The 19,198-nt window shown below is 33.3% G+C and overlaps 1 protein-coding gene across 1 annotated transcript in view; it reads right to left on the bottom strand.

Annotated features, from left to right (window-relative positions):
• The window catches only part of LOC125062581 (glutamate receptor 1-like), a 98,555-nt gene that overhangs the window by 34,079 nt on the left and 45,278 nt on the right, over positions 1 to 19,198 (bottom strand). The window contains exon 4 of the mRNA XM_047668590.1: positions 13,070 to 13,199. Within this exon, the coding sequence (XP_047524546.1) occupies positions 13,070 to 13,199 (130 nt within the window). The remainder of the gene's footprint in view (positions 1 to 13,069; positions 13,200 to 19,198) is intronic.

Here is a 19,198-nt window from a genome sequence, read left to right as displayed (position 1 = left end):
GATTTTAATTTGATTTTCCGCTAAATTACTAATAAGTTGCGAATATTGGCTCGTCCAATTTTTATTAATACTTATATGATCATTTAACTCAGAAACTAATTTATTTTCATTTGCTTCTAATAACTCTATAGCTTTATTAAATCTTTCAGCATCTTCATGATCCAAATTACCTGTAAGACCTTTAATTAATGATCCTAATCCATTAATAAGTCCCCTTTTTACTTTAGAAGGTTCCAAGGTTTTTAATTGCGAATCTATTTTTGACAATTTAGTATAAAGATAATCAATCTGAATTTCATATATAGGCAAAGTAGTATTATCTAGTTGAATTTTAAAATAGTCTAACTGTTCATTTATAGAATTTATACGATTTTCTAGTTCTGAAAGTTCTAAATATTGTATAAAGGTATGATAATGAGATATTAGCTTAGCTTGACCAAGTTTAAAGGGTAAAAGTCCAGGTCCATTGTCAAGAGTCTCAAGTTTTATCTCTGCTGCCTTCGTCATTGTCATTATCAGTATTAGTCGGTACCTGTAACAATTTTGATGACTTTGGTACTCGTTTCAAGCGACATTTAGCAACAGGTCCCTTTTTCTTTGAAGTGTAAATGTGTATGGGTAGATCTGCAAGAACTGTGTCGTGAGTGTATCGTGGTGCTAACTTTTGTCTACTTGCTAAGGGGTTCTTAATAAAAACCTGCTGATCGGGTACATATTCAGTTTCTGGCTCACGATTTTTATTTCTATTAGTCATTAAATTCGTACGGTCAATATTTGTAGCTTCGCTAATCATTTCATATACTGTCTTCATTTGGTCTCTATGAGTTATAATATATTGTTGCATAAGGTGTTCAGCTAAATTAAGATCTAAAGGGTCTCTAGGATCAAAATGACCTCTAATGATATCGTGTGGTCTACATTTGGTGAAACTATGTACTGAACTGTTATAAGCTAGGATTGCATAAGGTATTTGATTTATCGTGGGTTCATCTTTTTTTTTCAGGCAAAGGATACGAAGGTGTTCTAGTAAGGAGGAATGGAATCTTTCAATAATTCCGTTGTCATTAGGCGAATGAGCTAGTGTTCTATGATGATTAATTTTATGAAGTCTAACAAATTCTGCGAAAAGTTGATTAGTGAACTCAGTCCCGTTATCTGTCACAATAGTCAAAGGTAGTCCATGATGAGTACTGAAATGTAATAGACCTTGAATGATACTTATAGCTGTACCATCTCGTAAGTGATATGCTTGGCCGTATTTTGAAAAAGAATCTACAAAGGTAAGATATTTTTCAGCTTGCGCTGTGAATAGGTCCATATGAACTATCTCAAAAGGCTTTGTTGCAGGTGGTACTATGTTAAACTGTGGTCTAATTGGATTTCTATCATATTTAGTTTGTCCGCAAATTGTACATTCATTTATGTATTTAGTAATTTCTTCCCTCATTTTAGGCCAGTAATAACGACGTGATAAGGCTAAATAACATTCATTGATACCTCTATGGTTAGTTTTACCTTCATGATAGTGTTTAATTATTTCTTGCTGCCGTAAATACTCCTTAACATCTTCTAACTCGGTTTTTACTAAAACCAGATGCATAGAGTTACATTTAAAGTTATTTTGTAAGATTGGGATTATCGAATACATACCTAATGGTGGAGTTATTTTAATAGCGGTCTTTATTTTAGGATTGACAAATTCTTTTATTGCATTTATGACGTCTTGTTCTAATGAAGACTCTGAGACTTGTATATGCGTACGCGTATGGGTATCAAAAGGTTTAGTAACATTCGGTCTTCTTTTAATGTCACCTACTATAGTCAAACAAACCTGTCTATGGAATTTGTTAAGTGGTTCATCCGTGATGGGTATTTCGAGGATAGGATTTTCAGCGGATGTGTGTGCTGTTACAGTGGTAGATCCTGGTGGTTCAGGTCTTACTGACACATCTATACCACATTCTTTAAGAAGTGACTTTATTTCCTCGTTATTAATTTGTACACGGGATAAAGCGTCAGCGTTGGTATTATATTTTCCTTTTTTGTAAATCACTGTATAGTCAAACTCACTCAATTTAAGTCGCCATCGCGTCAGTCTCGAGTTCGGTTCCTTCAAATTCATAATCCACTGGAGTGGTTTATGGTCTGTAATAATTTTGAATTTCCTACCAAACAAATAGGGTCTAAAATACTTAGTTGCCCAAACTATTGCCAAAAGTTCTTTTTCGATAGTACTGTAATTCAATTCACTGTCACTCAATGTTCTAGAAGCATAACAGATCGGTTTGTCAGAGCCTACTGTGCCTTGCGAAAGTACTGCCCCTAAAGCTACGTTGGAGGCGTCCGTTGTCAGAATGAACTCTTTGTTAAAGTCGGGATATTGTAAAATAGGATCGTTAGTAAGTAAGGTTTTGCATTTCTCAAAACATTTGATATAGTCAGAGTCTAAAGTTATTTTGTTAGTCTTTTTAAGACATTTAGTCATCGGTTTCGTTAGTCGTGCAAAGTCAGGTATGAACTTCCTATAATAACCTAATAATCCTAAAAATTGTTTAATTTCCTTTGTTGTTTTAGGTAAAGGATAATTTTCTATGGCTCTAATTTTATCGGGGTTCGGTTTAATACCTTCATTACTAATTATATGACCAAGGTAAGCAGTTTCAAGTTTTAAAAATTCAGATTTGTCCATCTGGATCTTAAAATTGGACTCTCTCAGTCTGTTAAATACTTTTTCTAAATTAATTATATGCTCCTGCAAAGATGTGCTAAAAACTATGATGTCATCAAGGTACACTAAACATATCTCATTTTGTAAACCCTTAAGGATGTTATCCATTACACGCTGAAATGTCGAAGGTGAATTTTTGAGTCCCATTGGCATGCGTAGAAATTCAAAATGACCGTGTTCTACGTTAAATGCTGTCTTCGGTATGTCTTCAGGATTCATCTCGACTTGGTAAAAACCAGATGCAAGGTCAAGAGTCGTAAAATACTGACACCTACCTAATTTGTCTAAAACGTCAGTGATGTTTGGAATAGGGTATTTATCGTCAATAGTCTTGTCATTTAACTTCCTTCCACTACAAGTCGCCATTTTTGTCTACCAGATGCATCAGCTTTCTTTGGGACTACCCAAATGGGTGAGCTCCAAGCAGAGTCAGAAGGTCGTATTATACCTTGTTCGAGCATTTTACTTATCTGTTCCCTAACTTCCTGACGATGTACAAAAGGATATCGGTAACTTTTAGTATAGACTGGGTTTTCATCATGAGTTCTAATACTGTGTTTGATTTTATTAGTGAAGGTTAATGGTTCACCTTCAATGTAAAATATGTCAGCGTAGCGCTTACATAGGGTTTCTAAATTAACTCGTTCCTCACTATTTAAATGGTCAGTTCTAAGTCTATCTAAAACTTGGTTTACCCTGTCTGAGTCTAGTTCAGTATAAGAACTTTCAAAGTTAAATAAGTCAAGTTGTAAAGGTCTGTCTATTGGAAATACAATGTCTTCGTCTGTCATATTCTCAACTTCTACTATACCAGTCCAATCAGTCACATTAGTAATGCATTCGTGAATAATGCAATTACTTATTATTTGTTCTGGTATAAACACGTCACCATCGTCATGATGTATCGGTATACCAACTAAACGAGATGATTTCGCTGGTATTATTTGTTCTGTGAATTTTTTACATTTATAACGCAATAGAGGGATTTTTGCAGTATCAGTGATTAGTATATCGTATTTAAAATCAATTCTACAGTTTTCTAATAAATCTAATCCTATCAAACCATCAAAATAATTATGAAATTTATAGATAAATAATTTTATATTTTTAGTATCATTAAATTCAGGAAAACTAGGAATTGATATCGAGTGTTCATGAACGCTTGTTAATCTAGAATTAGTAACTTCAAAAGGATCGTACATTTTCGGAATATTACTGAAATATTTATCTACTGCTTCAGGGCTTATGAATGATTGGTTTGCTCCGGTATCAATAAGAAGTTTTAAAGGTGGATTGTTAATTTTGATATAAGGTAATTCTTTTTTTGATTGTATATTTAATTCTATTCTGGTGGGGAATTTCGATGGCTCTGTTGAAAATCCTGACTTTTCCTACCTTAGGAATGTCTTGGTTCAATGTCTTTACTAGTACTAGGCATGTTATTACTATAGCGAGTATCCTCTATTGGTGGTAAATCTTGTTGTTCATAGTACTGATAATTATCTGAGTCACAATAAGAGTATTGTCCATAATAGTCATTATAGTCATAGTCAGTATTACAATAATTATAGTCAACATAATCATTGTCGTATTCATAATCATTATAATCATTAAATTCATTAAAATTAACTTCTCTAAACTTAAAGTAATTAGATGGAGGAGGATTGCCGAATTTTTGCCAATCATGACCGGGAATTCTAGGTGGTAAAGGTTTTGTCACAAAATGACTCACTCCACTCATAGGCTTAGGGCCAGAATTATTCTGTGGAGGGTTCCTGTTAGGTATTCTAAAACCACTGTTATTATTAGGCAATGGTGCTCGGAACATTTGCTGAGTACGCGTTGGTTGCATAGGCATGCGCTGATGACTATTAAATTGGGGATTAAAATTAGGTTTATGCCAACTAGGTCCGGGTAAAAATTTAGGAGGATTAAAGTTATTGTTCATAGGAGGAAATTTAGGCTGTGTAAATTGTTGGTGTGAGTTGTGTGGTGTTAATGGTAATAATGGTTTCTTCAGATCTGTTGCTAAATTATTTCGCTGCTGCAAGTACATAACATTAAGTTCATCCTGGACAAATTCCAAAGCCTTCTCAATAGTTTCAGGTCTCATACACCTTATTCGGGACCCGAGAGGATCTTTTAAACCTCTTACAAACGCTTGTAAAGTTAATTTTCGATATAAAATTCTCTTAGCTTCTATAGTTGTCTCTAAAGTCTCGTGCAACGATACATAAGACATTATAGTGCTAAAAAGGTTTTGGCATTTGTCATAAAATTCATGTGGAGTCTCATTACACTGTGTCGCTAATGCTAAGTCATTGTATAGTGCGGTCTCGTCCCTTTGGTCAGAAAAATTATTAATTAAAGTATTCCTAATTCCTATCCAATTTTCAGGAATACCATTTGAATTTATTGTACGAGCTGCGGAACCAGTAATTTTATTTAAAATGCCATTTATAACACATAAATTCGATAATTCATATCCTAACTCGTCCTTCACGCATTGAATTACGATCTGATCACATATTCTAATAAATCTAGGGAGAATATGTGGGTTACCGTCAAATTCAGGAACTGGGCGGAGAGCCTTATATACGGTATCAGGATCCATTTTATATTTTAAATTACTAAAACTTAAATTCAACCTACTGTCTAAACTTTGAGGGCAATTCGAGCTCTCAGGAAAATTATTTAAATCTACTGAAGGGCAATTCGAGCCTTCACTTAATTGACGATTCGAGTCTATACCTAGTTGACGATTCAAGTCTACTAAGCTATCCCTACGAATTTTATGCCTGGAGGACACAGGACTATTTTTCATAGGACGGAAAATTGTGACGAGGAGAAAGCAACACTGATGGAAAAATAATTCAATGTACTCACATAACTCGTCGACTTCCCTGGTTTTTTTTGCGTTGTACTGAAGTTTGAGTACGCCCCGGCTGCTTCCAAATGTTCTTTGATATTTCGGTGAACGCTTAAGAGCGACAGCTAGAACGACCGCGCGCGGTGTCGAATCTAGACCCCGGAAATCTTCTTTATAACGATCGTAGTAGCCCCGAAAGTATCCTACCGACTGCGCCAATTACGATTTCGTCAGCCCGGACTCCCAAAAAAAACCAATAGTTAGCTAGGTATTTATTATATTTAAACTTATAATTAAATTACAAAATTACATCCGTTATCGATGCTAGATATAATCGGAGTGGCAAACATATTTTATTTAATTAAAATGTTAAATCGCGGTAAACACTGTGTCAGCAGAGTAATTCCTTGAAGCCGGCACGTTGACCATACACGTGCCGCGATGTCAGCGATCTTCTTTAGGGTACCGTATGTAATTAACTATTGTTCATAACACTACTTTATTTACATACAATATTTACTTATTTGAGATATGGTATGCAGACGTATAAACATCTATTGTTGTCAGGGTTAGAGAGCCCCAGCGCTGGTACTCTGTAACTCCCAATAATCAATACCGACCCGAAGCTTTTGTATGCAATTTTGAAATGGATGTCGCAAACTTGTTATCGTGAGTAACAAAACTTAATATTGAAATCGTTATTGCTATTTAGACTTTATTTTATTTACTCCTGAAGCTGCCGCCCATTTTTAGAGTTCATTGCGATGTTAACATTGTATTATACATGCAGTCGATTGTAAGCAATTAAGACAATTGTGTGACACGTAGCTTTTGTGATAAAATATAAGGGGCACGTAAAATGCATATCAAAATATTAAAAATTATTTTTTAAACATGAAAAAAAAATTGTTTCTGTGGCAGTTCTTAATATGACATTTCTTTCTTTCAAAGTAATCCGGTAATACGCTAAATATATTTATTTGTTAGTTTCAAAAGTACAGGGTGTATTCTAGACTATATGATTGTAGTAATTAAAATTTTTACTTATTAGTTTAGGGCCATTTCGAATTTAATGACTATTATTTATGTAACTAAACTTGCTTTCAATCAACGCCGCCTTATTCACTCCCTATTCTAAACTATTTTTCCCCGACTATCTTTCTTGTGATTTTAATTATTTTAAATAAGACCTTTAGAGTCAGCTTCCTCCTCATAACTGGTACTCTTAACCTACGCCCGAAAATAAGTAAAAATAAATAATCTAAGAAAACAAAAGACTTCTTGGTAGATTTTTATTTTGCGAGTCATCGCATTCATTCGCCCTAAACTCCCCTGTGTATATTTGTCATGTCTTTTTATTATAAACTACCATTTAATTTGTCAATAGACCTTTTAAAGCTAACATTTTAAATCCCCTTAACTTCAATAGGAATTGTCTAATTAATAACTAAGTCGCGGTTGATATGTTTTCAAAGCGATTTAATTCCCCAAATTCAATTTTACGGTATTCTCTATTGAATAATGGTGAGTTTTAAATTTAATGTGTCTAATCGTGAAATTTATTTTCATAGCCATACTATTTCATTCCGTTGAGATTTTGGGTTCAACTTCTAGGCAAATCATAATGTAAACCCATATCATCATTGAAACCCGGCCAGTCTTGATAATCGTAATAATGCTGTTCGATAATATACACTTATATTATACTACAAACTTTTTGTCACATTTCAACATCTGTTATAAGTGATGTATAACCAACGTAAGTTTAGGCAAGTAAGTTGTTATTGTAATAATAAGTAAGCAGCTGTGCCTGACACCGAAATTTGGGTGTAAAACATTTCCTTACTATATTTTCCTAAATGTATCTAAGTGACCTTAACCACTACGCTAACAATTCATACATTTAGTTTTTTAGCTGATGAAATCGTTTAGCCTATTAACATTCAGCTATTTCACTGCTCAAATTGAATAAGTGTGAAATAGTGCTATAAGCCGCCCGTTTTATCCCGTCTATAGTTTTTAATTAAATTTGAAAACCGAAATTGTCGTTTATGAAAATTTTGTCGATGCGAAAACCAGATGGTTTCGATTGCATTGTCCAATAAAAGTATATCGGCTGCGTATTATGTAATGAGACAAGCTAAAGTTACTTAAATACAATTATATATAATAATAATAGAGCAGTGTTGCCTTCAGCATGCGACTCTCATACCTGAGGTCGTAGGTTCGATCCCCGGCTGTGCACCAATGGGCTTTCTTTCTATGTGCGGATTTTACATTAGCTCGAACGGCGAAGGAAAACATCTTGAGGAAACCGACATGACTTAGACCCAAAAGTCGACGGTGTGTGTCAGACACTGGCGGCTGATCACCTACTTGTCTATTAGATTTAAAAATGATCATGAAACAGATTCAGAAATCTGAGGCCAAGACCTAAAGAGGTTGTAGCGCCACGGATTTATTTTTTACATAATAATAATTGTGACTGTACTAATTGTGCAAAGCTAAAGAGTTTGTTTGTACGCGGTAATCTCAGGAATTGAAACGTAATTTGTGGTAGTCCCTTTATCGAATATAAGACCCAATTAACGCGGGTAAACGGTTAGTTATATATAAGTCAAGTAAAGATTATGTAATCTGTTAAATTTACCGAACTAACTAATAAATGATTTACATTATTTTTATTATCATTATATTGTATGCTTTGTAAAAATAGTTTGCAGACAGAGCAATTCAAAGTTTTTTTTTTGAACGATTTAGAGTATTAAAAAAAGCTTGATTTTCGAATTACAACAATTTTAACAAGAATTACAATAAATACAAAAGCTCTCTGCAAAGAACTTGTCCTATGAAGCCGAGTCGATGTTTTTTATTTTTGTAATTACAACAATAATGGCAAAAATTACAGTAAATTTTTGTACGGTCCGGGAATTAATTTCTACGCCTCTCAGCGAAGTTGGGCGTTCAAAAAATACTTTTCAGTACACGTCTTGCTACTAATGTACCGCAGTCGCGTATGAGCGCTGCAAACGGCAGAATTATCTCGAATTCGCCGATTTGCTTCAAGACTTCTGTAGCTCTATTGAAGGCACAATGTGGAGTAATCATGCCTTTGGAATCACGTCCGGGAGCGACAGGAATTCCGTTGGACCTCCGACTTCAGATAATTTTCTTAACAAAAATAAACTTTTTATAGATAATGCTGCGTCCATTTTTGTCCGTTTGACTTGATGAGATAAATAAAAAATGTAAATTTATGCTCTTTTAATTAAAAGTCCTAGTCTTCGAACGTAGTTCCCTTTAATGTTATCAGGTCAGTGACTCTCTGTAAGCATTTAATAAAACCTAACCAAACACCCGTTGCTAAACCTAAAACCTATTGCAAGCGCTAAAAACGTTTTTCTGCACCATATTTTTACAAACGGAACAAACGTCTGGCCAGCAACTCACCAGAAGGCTCGCAAGTGCATTGCCGGATTTATAAATAATTGATACGCTGTTATCTTGAAACAACCATGTTTATAACCGAATCGGTCTCATCACATTCGCGCGTAGGAACGCCGCACCTGGACATATCAAAATTGATATTCTCATTAGTTATTATTTATTACTAGCTGGCCTGGCGAACATCGTACCGCCTAACAGTCGATTCTTTATTTGTTTAAAATACCTATTCTGCTATTCGGGACACCGGTCTATAAAAAAAAGAAAATTGATAAGACAACAAATACATTATGTCAAAAAATAAAAATTTACCTTCCCGGAACCCCTCCACTAATACTTGAACTTTATGCGATGGTATTAAAGTTCAAATTGACTTTTAAGTATTATTACGAATATTTTGTATGGGAATATAGAAAAGTGTTGTTTTTAGACTGTTTCACTAAATTTTTTTAAATTTTTCTCCTCGTACTTCAAGGTATATTATAAAAAAAAATCAGACTAATCGGTCAAGCCGTTTTCATGTTATGTCGTGACAACGGAAAACGGGTTTCATTTTTATATATATAGATATAAACACAGTAAAAACATATTTCGATATCGATATTATGCACAAATGTTTAAGACGTCAATTAGTTCAATAATGTTTTATAACGTTTGATTTATACATGCGAATAATAAGGGCAAAGAGCAATTTTATTCACTACTTCGACTTGATTCTTTCATTCGTATTACGCCCGAAACAAAGACTCAAGCGTTTGTAATCATCGATTAGAATTTTTCAATTTGCTCAATTGCTAATTATTCACAGTTCGAAAGAAAATTCTATTTTCTTTAAACGTTGAAAACAATTTATTTGTCACTTCAATAACGATTTCCAACAGGCCGTTTTAAAATACTGCCATTTTATGTTTTTTAGGCTTTGTTAATGAAGTCGCGATTTCATTTATAAAATCTGTATAAATAAAAACTTTATAACATTTTAATACTAATAAAAAATTAACTTAAGTATAATTTAAAAATTATCCTCAGCCTCCTGTATCTAACGAATTGAAACATTTTTCGACTGGAATGGCACGGGACCGATCAATAAGAATTGATTATCAATTCTGCTAAAAATGAGCTCTCGAAACTCTGGCATTGAGTGCACATATGTATGTCGATTGCCAGTAAGTGAACTAAATGTATTACATATTAAGTGCTATCAAAGATGCCAAAACAGTATAACAGTAAACGATTATAAAATAAAAACTTTTGGCCTACTGAAAATACCGAATTTCTTGAACAAAAGCTCTTCTACAATTTATATCTACTGTACACAGAAACTCTACTAACCAATAATTGTAAAAAGCAAATTTCTTTGATGTCATCGCGGATGTCGGCAATTTTAGTTTGGATTCTAATTTGACCTTGAATAACCTTTGCGAGTCATTTACTTTCATTTAATACGACATCAGAGCGTTTTAAGCCTATTTTAGAACAAGCAACTAAAAGCGTTTTTCTGCACAGTATTAAGATGATAATTATTTTTTATTAATTTCTATCTATTATATCGGAAATGGTTAGGTCATTAAAGGACCATTGGTTAGATCAAATCAATCTCTTAATTGTGCTCCGCTCGTGATTAAAAAAGCTTTTAAATAAATAAAGGCTTATATTGTACTTCATTAAAAAGAGAAAATTTATAAGCTACGTTTGCGATTTTATACTTTAAGGCCCTGTGTTCGTATCTCCACTATCCAGAAATAGTTGTTTCTTTCTATGCCCGATTAATATGGTCGTACAGTGAAGGATAATATCGAAACCCGTGGATCAGACTTCACCTGGATATTGTAATTCTTTTTGAAAAAAAAAAAATGTAACAGACAACGAGCGCATAATCTTAAGGCGAATGCTTAATAATTTTAAGGCGATTAAATTGGTGTTACAAAGTTGAAATATTGTTAAAAAAAAATGCACGAAAAACAACTCTTTACATTAAATGCAAGCCAACGTAATGATCACATTACTCAAGCCAGTAAATAGTTTATAAAAAAGTATGAGAGTAAAGACCTGTATATGTATAGAACAAATATTAGTCCAGAAAAGGATAAGTTCATCGTGAAGGGTAGTTTAGTTTATAACTGTATAAGTTTTCTGAATTGACCAGCCTATAATTTGAAGTCTTCAAACTCCACGACACGTAGAGTCTGGCTAATGAAAGAAGATAACGAAAAAGCGCAAATAAAAAAAAATTGTATGGTATCCCTAAAAGGTTAATATAGTTTGACATACTTACTTTTATTTTATTATTTCTTACATTGATAGTTACTGTATTTCTATGAAATTAAATACTTTACGAATTTAGTCTTATACTATTGATACTTAAAATGACTAGCATTGCATGGAAAACTAAAACTATATTTATTATAAAACACAACTTTATTTGGAATAATTAAATCCTGCGAAAGAAACGAAATATTCTATCAAATAAAACAAAGTTTAGGCTATTATACCTGTTAACTATTCGGAAAAAATATATAATAGAAATAAAAATGAGTAATTGCATGAAGTATCAAGACAATAAATTATACTAGTCTAAGAAATTCAATGACATTCTGTGTTGCCATCCGAAAGTTTTCAAATAATTCAATTATCTTCTTTCATTAGCCAGACTCTATTTTATAATATGTACGAGTAATACACAGGGTAGGGTTACTGTAACAGGTCAGTGACTTATAACCTCTGACATAGCGCCCGTCAATATGAGCTGATGATTGAACTATCACCCTATTTTGAAGTATCAGACCAAATGTGCCTTTGCTGCAAGCACTGCCCAGGAAATATGTATGCCTCGCGGTACCACATTATTTTAAAATCATATGACGATTAAAACTGAACTTTATTATGCTGCAATGATGTTTAATTTATAATTAAATTTCTAGTAATATTATTTATTCGTTATTCTGAATGCATATCCATTGGGAATGCTAAATGATAAATTTTCTGGTCAATAAGCAACATAATGATTTCGATACCATTGAACAACACGAATTCCTATTGTGCATCGTTTATGTTGAAAGCATGTTTGGATAATTAAAGTATAATGTATACGGAATGTTATAAATACAGCAACAAAAGTTGTCTATAACACTTTAACATGCGAGTCTTTTTGGTACGTACCTAAGCAACGTGTAAGGTTGTATTAGATTAGTCACTGACCTACCTAATATATATTAAATAACTAGCTGCGTTAGTTACTATAATTTTTACGCTATTATGACTATATCGTAAAAAATTATGTTTTCAAAAAATATGTCATTATCATAAAACACTTGAATTTTACGGTCATTCTCGTGGACCATATGGTCTTAGGGTTTGTTCTCCTAAGGGAATCCTATATAATCTTCATAATTTAGTGACAATTTAAGGGATAGGGCCAAACTTTCTTAATGCAATTCACTATAATATCACATTCACCCTGTAATTAAAAAATATCTAATTGCTATTTAGATAACCATTGTTTGTCTTTCACACATTTCATTGTGAATATTTTCATGATTATGGCTTGTAAAATGGTGGGATGAAGGACATACATATACATATTTACGTTTTATCTAATATATAAAATTATCGTGACACGGTTTTTGTAATTAAACTCATCCGAAATGGTTCGACCGATTTTCGTAAAATTTTGTGTGCATATCGGTTAGGTCTGCTAATCAGACAATATCAATTGTTCACTCCCTAAATGTAATTTTTTTTATTTTTTAGACAACATTTTTTGTTTTTATTTTTAATTAAACAGCACCAAATACAAATCTACCTTTAATTGTCACCGCTCTACGATTAACCCCTATTTTTATTATAGTAGATTGTTATTTTTATTCAATTAAATAAATGTTTGCTAGAAATGATATACATGGCATGGCGTTTGCCGGGTCAGCTAGTAATTTTATATGAAGTGAAGTCACACAGATTTTGTGAAAAATTATTTTGATGACCTCGTAATTAACCTACAACTACAATTATAGGACTTTGAAAAAACTTACCATCATGAGAATCGTAGATATAGATAACGTCAGTCCAGCCGTAGAAAACGATGGTGTCGAAAACAGCACGATGGAAGTCGGGGCGAAGGCTCAAAGCGTAGTCCTTACCTCTGGGAGTTTTAGGTATCATCTGTAACAAATCTTTCTTAAAGTTTACCGTTAAGGATTTCCCATGCATTTGTTAAAATTTAATGCTAATGGCTTAATGTTAGCTGTCAGGTCATAGATCACACTCCAATCTCGAATTCGCGGTACTGCAAATGCCCGCCTTTCCAGTGATAATAGATTTAAAAAAAAGATTGAAATCACCACCAAAACACGATACACATAAACATTTGACTAATAACTACATTCTAATATATTTATTCATAAGAAACATCCAAGTAATAAATAAAGAAAATAAGCTTATATATGTTATATATATAGGAATTTGTTAAACCAAATAATTATGTATAAGACCAGACAAAGTATCTTTCGCATCAAAAAGGGAAAATGAAAATTATTAAATATAATATTGTTACCACAAAAGACAGCAGATTCATTAACCCTTTATCAATTAAATAAAAACAAATGGTAAACAAACATTAACACTAGTAAGATAATATTTATAACTTAAGCAAATATACTAATATTTGCTTTTTTGTATTATTTAATCAACTATCACGTTTTTCGAAGGCATTTAACAGTTGTGCAATAGTGACCTCTAGTGATAAAATTCCACAGAAAAACTGTACCAACTTTGTTTTAAATTATAAATAACACAAGGATATTTGGACCAGCGCCAAAGCGAAGTGAACAAAGAAACTCCAAGAAGGACAGAGAGCCGTATTACTTTGACTAGGGTTAGACTAACTGTACTGGTTACAGTAAAAATTATCAGTGTCATTAAAACACACATATATCCTCTATTTAAAAGGGAAAGATAATCACACCACTGACCCAATAGTTATTTGTTCAGTACCTATGTTAGGTTACTTTAGTATAGGGATACTTAAAGGGATATGTAGAAAGTTGAATTTAATAACCCAGCTTAGTGTCCCAATATCAACCTTAACATAGACTCCGGACACATCTCTCCTACAAATTTACTTTACAGTCCACTGGCTAGCAATGAGTTCTATAAATACATTTTCAAGTAAAAGGTAATTCAGTTTAAACCAGACCGTACTTATATGTTGATACTTAAATGTATTTCGTTTCAGTGAGTGTTTTTACGAACAATTTCGGGACAGTAATAATTTGCAAACTGTGATTTCTCGCACCAGAAAAACATCGCTACATTAAAAATCCTGGTTGGTAATTTCACTAGAATACTTAATATATTTAATTGTTACGAAACAAATATTATACTATTATTGTTTGGTTTTAATTGGCAGTGAAAAATTATATATCGGCGTGTCTAATAATCCAACTAATTCAAGGCGTATACTACTTTGGTTGTGGAGTAATTTCTTTCCATTATATCAAGAATTTAATTAATCTAAAATGAACAAAAAACCGGCTTTATACGAGCGTGCCCTTAATTAATTAATTAAACTATATCTTTTATTACCTAGCTGTTTTGAGATTGATGTTAAATCAATATTCTGTTAAACAAAGTCGATTTTGTAGGAAATCTTTTGGTTATGCCATTCCATACATAATGTGTGCAAGACGTGCACATACAACCATTCCTATGAAGCACATCAAAATATAAATTGGTTGTAGGTTTACGAGAGGTCAGATATATTTATTGACACATGCCTGTGAATCGATACGGCAAAAATATTTCATCTCGACGATAAGTGGAACGTAGGTAATACATTGTGTCAGGATATTACAGAAATTGGAAATGGGACATTATTTTTTTGGAATCATAAAAATACGATCTTGGAAAGCTTCAACAAGCCGTATTTATTACTAAAGCGGTAGGGTATACTTTCGAGTTCCAATAGTATTCATATTGTTAACTACACTAAATGTTGACCGCTGTCGGAGATGCCAACAACTGTGTACCATGGCTAGTATTTTCACACGAAAAAGTCAAGCGCTTTTTCAAAATACAGGTATTTCATCCAATATTTTTCTTTGATCTGTCCTCTGATATTTATGGTATTTTTTTAAATAGATCAGTGTCTATTTTTTTCTAAATATTTTGTCGAAGTACATTCATTCATACATACAAGTATCTCAGACTGGATATGTTTATTGGTACCTTATATGTGTAATCTTAGAACATTAAATATTTCGTGGGCATGACAAATATTGTAATGAAACCTTATTATAATGATAATTAGTTAACTAGAAACAAATATACTTTTAACAGCACTACTTGTATAGTGTTGTTAAATGCCACAATATTCATGAAAATATAGCTACTTTGTAATTTTGTGACATACATGTGTGATTGTGTTTGTATAATATTTTTAAGGATAAATAGTATGCCTTTTTGAAAACCCTCTTAAGCATGACGTAAATATCATAGTATATTTTAATAAACGTGATTTTAAAACCGGGAGAGCTTTTCTCGAGGTTATTAGATCCCTCTTTAAACTTTAAAATTGCATTTTTCATGCATATCATTAGTATGGGGCTAAAGATTGAGTTTTTCTTTGAGTATAGTATCTAGCTTTGAAAGCTTTGTTGCTCATGCTGTCATACATTGGATATTAAAAATGCAATTAATATTTATAAATAAACGAAGTGCCGTGTTCTTTGATATTTTGACGACGGTTAATATTTATTCATATTAATTTTCAATCTCTATATTATTATTTACACTGGAGGTATGTTAGTTGCTATATGTGCGATTATACCGTAAGGTCGTGTGTTTGTTGCCTGTTACCAATGGATTTTTATTTTAAGCGCAACTAACACATGCTCGTTGGTTGAAGAAAAGTAAGATATTGTACTCGTCTAATACCAAAATCGACGAGGTGAGTGGCATAGAAGGCTGATCAGTAATACTTAAAAAAAAATCACATGTCGGGACTTTATTGCCGCAATAATTGTATAAAACAGGACTTAGTTTCTTGCAAGTTGCAAGTTTTGTAGTGTGTACAATCTGAGTAAAATTAGTTATTACTACAAGTTCGTAGTCAAAGGAAAATAAGTTTTGCCATCTCTCTCTCTGCGGTAGCTCATGTCTGAGTATGGTCAGCAAGAAAACATCTGAAGCGGACTATCTGTTTCCACCGGTATCTGTCCAGAGCCTCTCTTAGTATATATATTATATACCTCATAGTAGGTATATACTTTTCAGGGTGATGAGTTTCTCAAATTTCCCATCGTCATGCATTATATAGGCAGTGTTTGCCGCGCACCACCACTATGTGGAACCAGCTGCCCACTGAAGTATTTCCGAACCAATTCGACTTAGGGTCCTTCAAGAAAAGAGCGTACCAATTCTTAAAAGGCCGGCAACGCACTTGCGAGCCCTCTGGCATTGAGAGTGTCCATGGGCGGCGGTATCACTTAACATCAGCCCTGCGATTCTGTAACTCACATCACGAACTCACACAGCGGTTGAAAAGGTGGGAGCTTGTACTTTATTGTTTATCAGAATGCCAAATCATAAAATGACTGCTTCACGACTGATTTGAGAGCGACCGCCGATGCGAAAACCGCTGTGTGAGTTCGTGAAGTGAGCTACAGAATCACAGGGCAGGTGAGCCTCCTGACCGTTTGCCCCCCGTTCTATATAAAAAAAATTATATGGCTGAAATATGCGGTAATTCGTAGTCGGCTTGTGGTAGACAGGCGAGACCGTACTCGGAGATGGGTCAATATCGATGTATGGGTGCGCTTCGCAGTCCACGGTCCATCACAGTCCATCTCAAAGGCATAAATCCTTTGCCTTCCTCAGGATAGTTCTCATTTCTACTCCATACAGGAAGATAATGAATACTAGAACCCGTACCAATCTGATTTTGGTTCTGATTTCTCCTTCTTTTTCCAGATACTGCTCATACGTGTCATGGCATCTTTAGCCATAGACTTATTAATCTAGGGATTCGAAATATACTTAACGGTTCACGATATTGACGCCAGGAATATGGCAAGTGACACTTGGGTGCTTTCTGGGTCGATCTTTTTGATTATTGGTCTGTTCACTGTGTATTTAATTATTTTATTCAACAAGTGTAGCTACTTTCTAGCTCGAGTGCTTAAAAAATTGTAGCAAGAACCAAAAACAGATTCTGAACAAATACATTATATAAAAGAATATTTTTCGTAATATAGATTGTTATTACTATACCAGGGTGGAATTTTCAAATTTACCCACCTAAATCCCTGGGCATTCAAGTAATGTTGCATCGTTAACTTCGTGAGTTTTCATAGAAAATTTCTGAAGAAAAATGTCTTCGTCCGATGGAAATATTGCTCAATAAAAGATTTTTACAAAATTGTTTGGCTTTCAAAATGTATGTGAAGTTGCAAAACTTCCCAGATCCTTTAATGGATTGAATCATTGAAGATTTTGAAAATTATATTTTCTTAAAACCTTAGTCTGACACCGGCGGAATATTTACTTTAAATTATTATTTAAAGTTATTATTTATTTAATTATTAATAAGAGTTTGTAGGATGCAAAACTTCTCAGGTATTTTTTATTTTTGGTTGCGTATGTTCCGTCGGTAGGCCGATGGCAAATAATTCGGATTTGCAGCGGGTTAGTCCTATATAAATGGTTTTACGGAATGATTATAGATAGATATTATTATTAGTATTATAGATTTCATTTCAATAACTTATGTTAAGTAAATCAACGGTTTAATAAGCTTTAGCGTTATTAGATTCAGGATGAATGGATTCATTCATTATAATAAATATTAATTCAGGATGGATGATTTATATTTCCAGCGATATAGAGAATTATCTCATAAAAAAGTAAAAAAATACGAAGTAAATCTTTGTCGAACCAAATGGAGGAAGCATATATTATTCGTACACTCCTTTTCTTGCTTTATATATTAATATACTTCTGAGAAAGTTTACAAAGGATTTTTTCTCGTACGGTGAAGGATAAAGTCGCGTAAATTACCATTGCATATATTCATAATTCCTTATTTGAGCTCAAACAATACCTAACCTGACGTACCCTATTGAATTTGAATGTAGTGACATGAAGATTTAGTGTGTATATGTAGTGAAGAGTCTTGTGTGTATTGTCGTCGGTTCTATTCAATACAAAGGATAAAACAAACCCTACAAGTTGGCATAATGTATTATGACATTAAATATTTATTGTATGTTTCTGATTAAGCACTCTTGTAGCAAAAGCACTGTGATGAAGCTTTGAAAACGTTTTAGTTTGAATTGCGAGATCGTATATTTGGAATTTTATTGCATTTGTTTTTTCGCAGAAATATCAATACGTAACTCAAACTCTGTTTAAAAGAAGAGAAAATTGGGATTTTTCATGTAGGCCTGACTTACAAGTGTTAGCTAGTACACCTTACACCGAATAAGCTGCTAACTAGTTTAATAAAGTGATAGAGAATACCAAATCTGACGCTTTATATACCGCTTTAACGTGAGCTATTAACGCATATTTATTAATCATCGGACTTCGAGTCTAAAGGGGTGCAATTTCATCCGTATCACATTTTACCACGCACAGGGTGCCCATTTAAATATTTCCGAAGCAATTCAGTGAGGGTCTTTCAAGACAAGAGCGTACCCTTTTTTATAGGTCAGAAATGCACTTGCGATCTTTCTGGCAGTGTCTGTGTTATCTCCTTAACATTAGCTGAAACTTCTACCCGTTCAGCACTGTTCTAAAAAAATTACGACGACTCATTGGTCTAGTGGTTAGTACCCCTGACTGCGAATCCATGGGTCCCGGGTTCGATCCCCGGCTGAGACGAACATCGATGTGATGAGCATTTGGTGTTGTGCTTAGGTCTTGGGTGTTTAAATATGTATTTATATTATGTCTATCTGTCATACTATAATATGTATGTATATCCGTTGCCTAGTACCCATAACACAAGCTTCACCAGCTTAGCATGGGACTCGGTCAATTGGTGTGAATTGTCTTTAAAAAAAAAATACATTTAAAATGTAATTTTTTAGGTAAAACTTACGATCACTGTTATTATATATGTAATATAAATAGTGATTTATGTAGAAGTGAATTTGTCACTA

The sequence above is a fragment of the Pieris napi genome, chromosome Z (genome assembly GCF_905475465.1).
Source record: "Pieris napi chromosome Z, ilPieNapi1.2, whole genome shotgun sequence".
Classification (NCBI taxonomy): Eukaryota; Metazoa; Arthropoda; class Insecta; order Lepidoptera; family Pieridae; genus Pieris; species Pieris napi.
The sequence above is the reverse complement of the archived record's forward strand: the minus strand, read 5'-3'. Positions and strand labels throughout refer to the sequence as shown.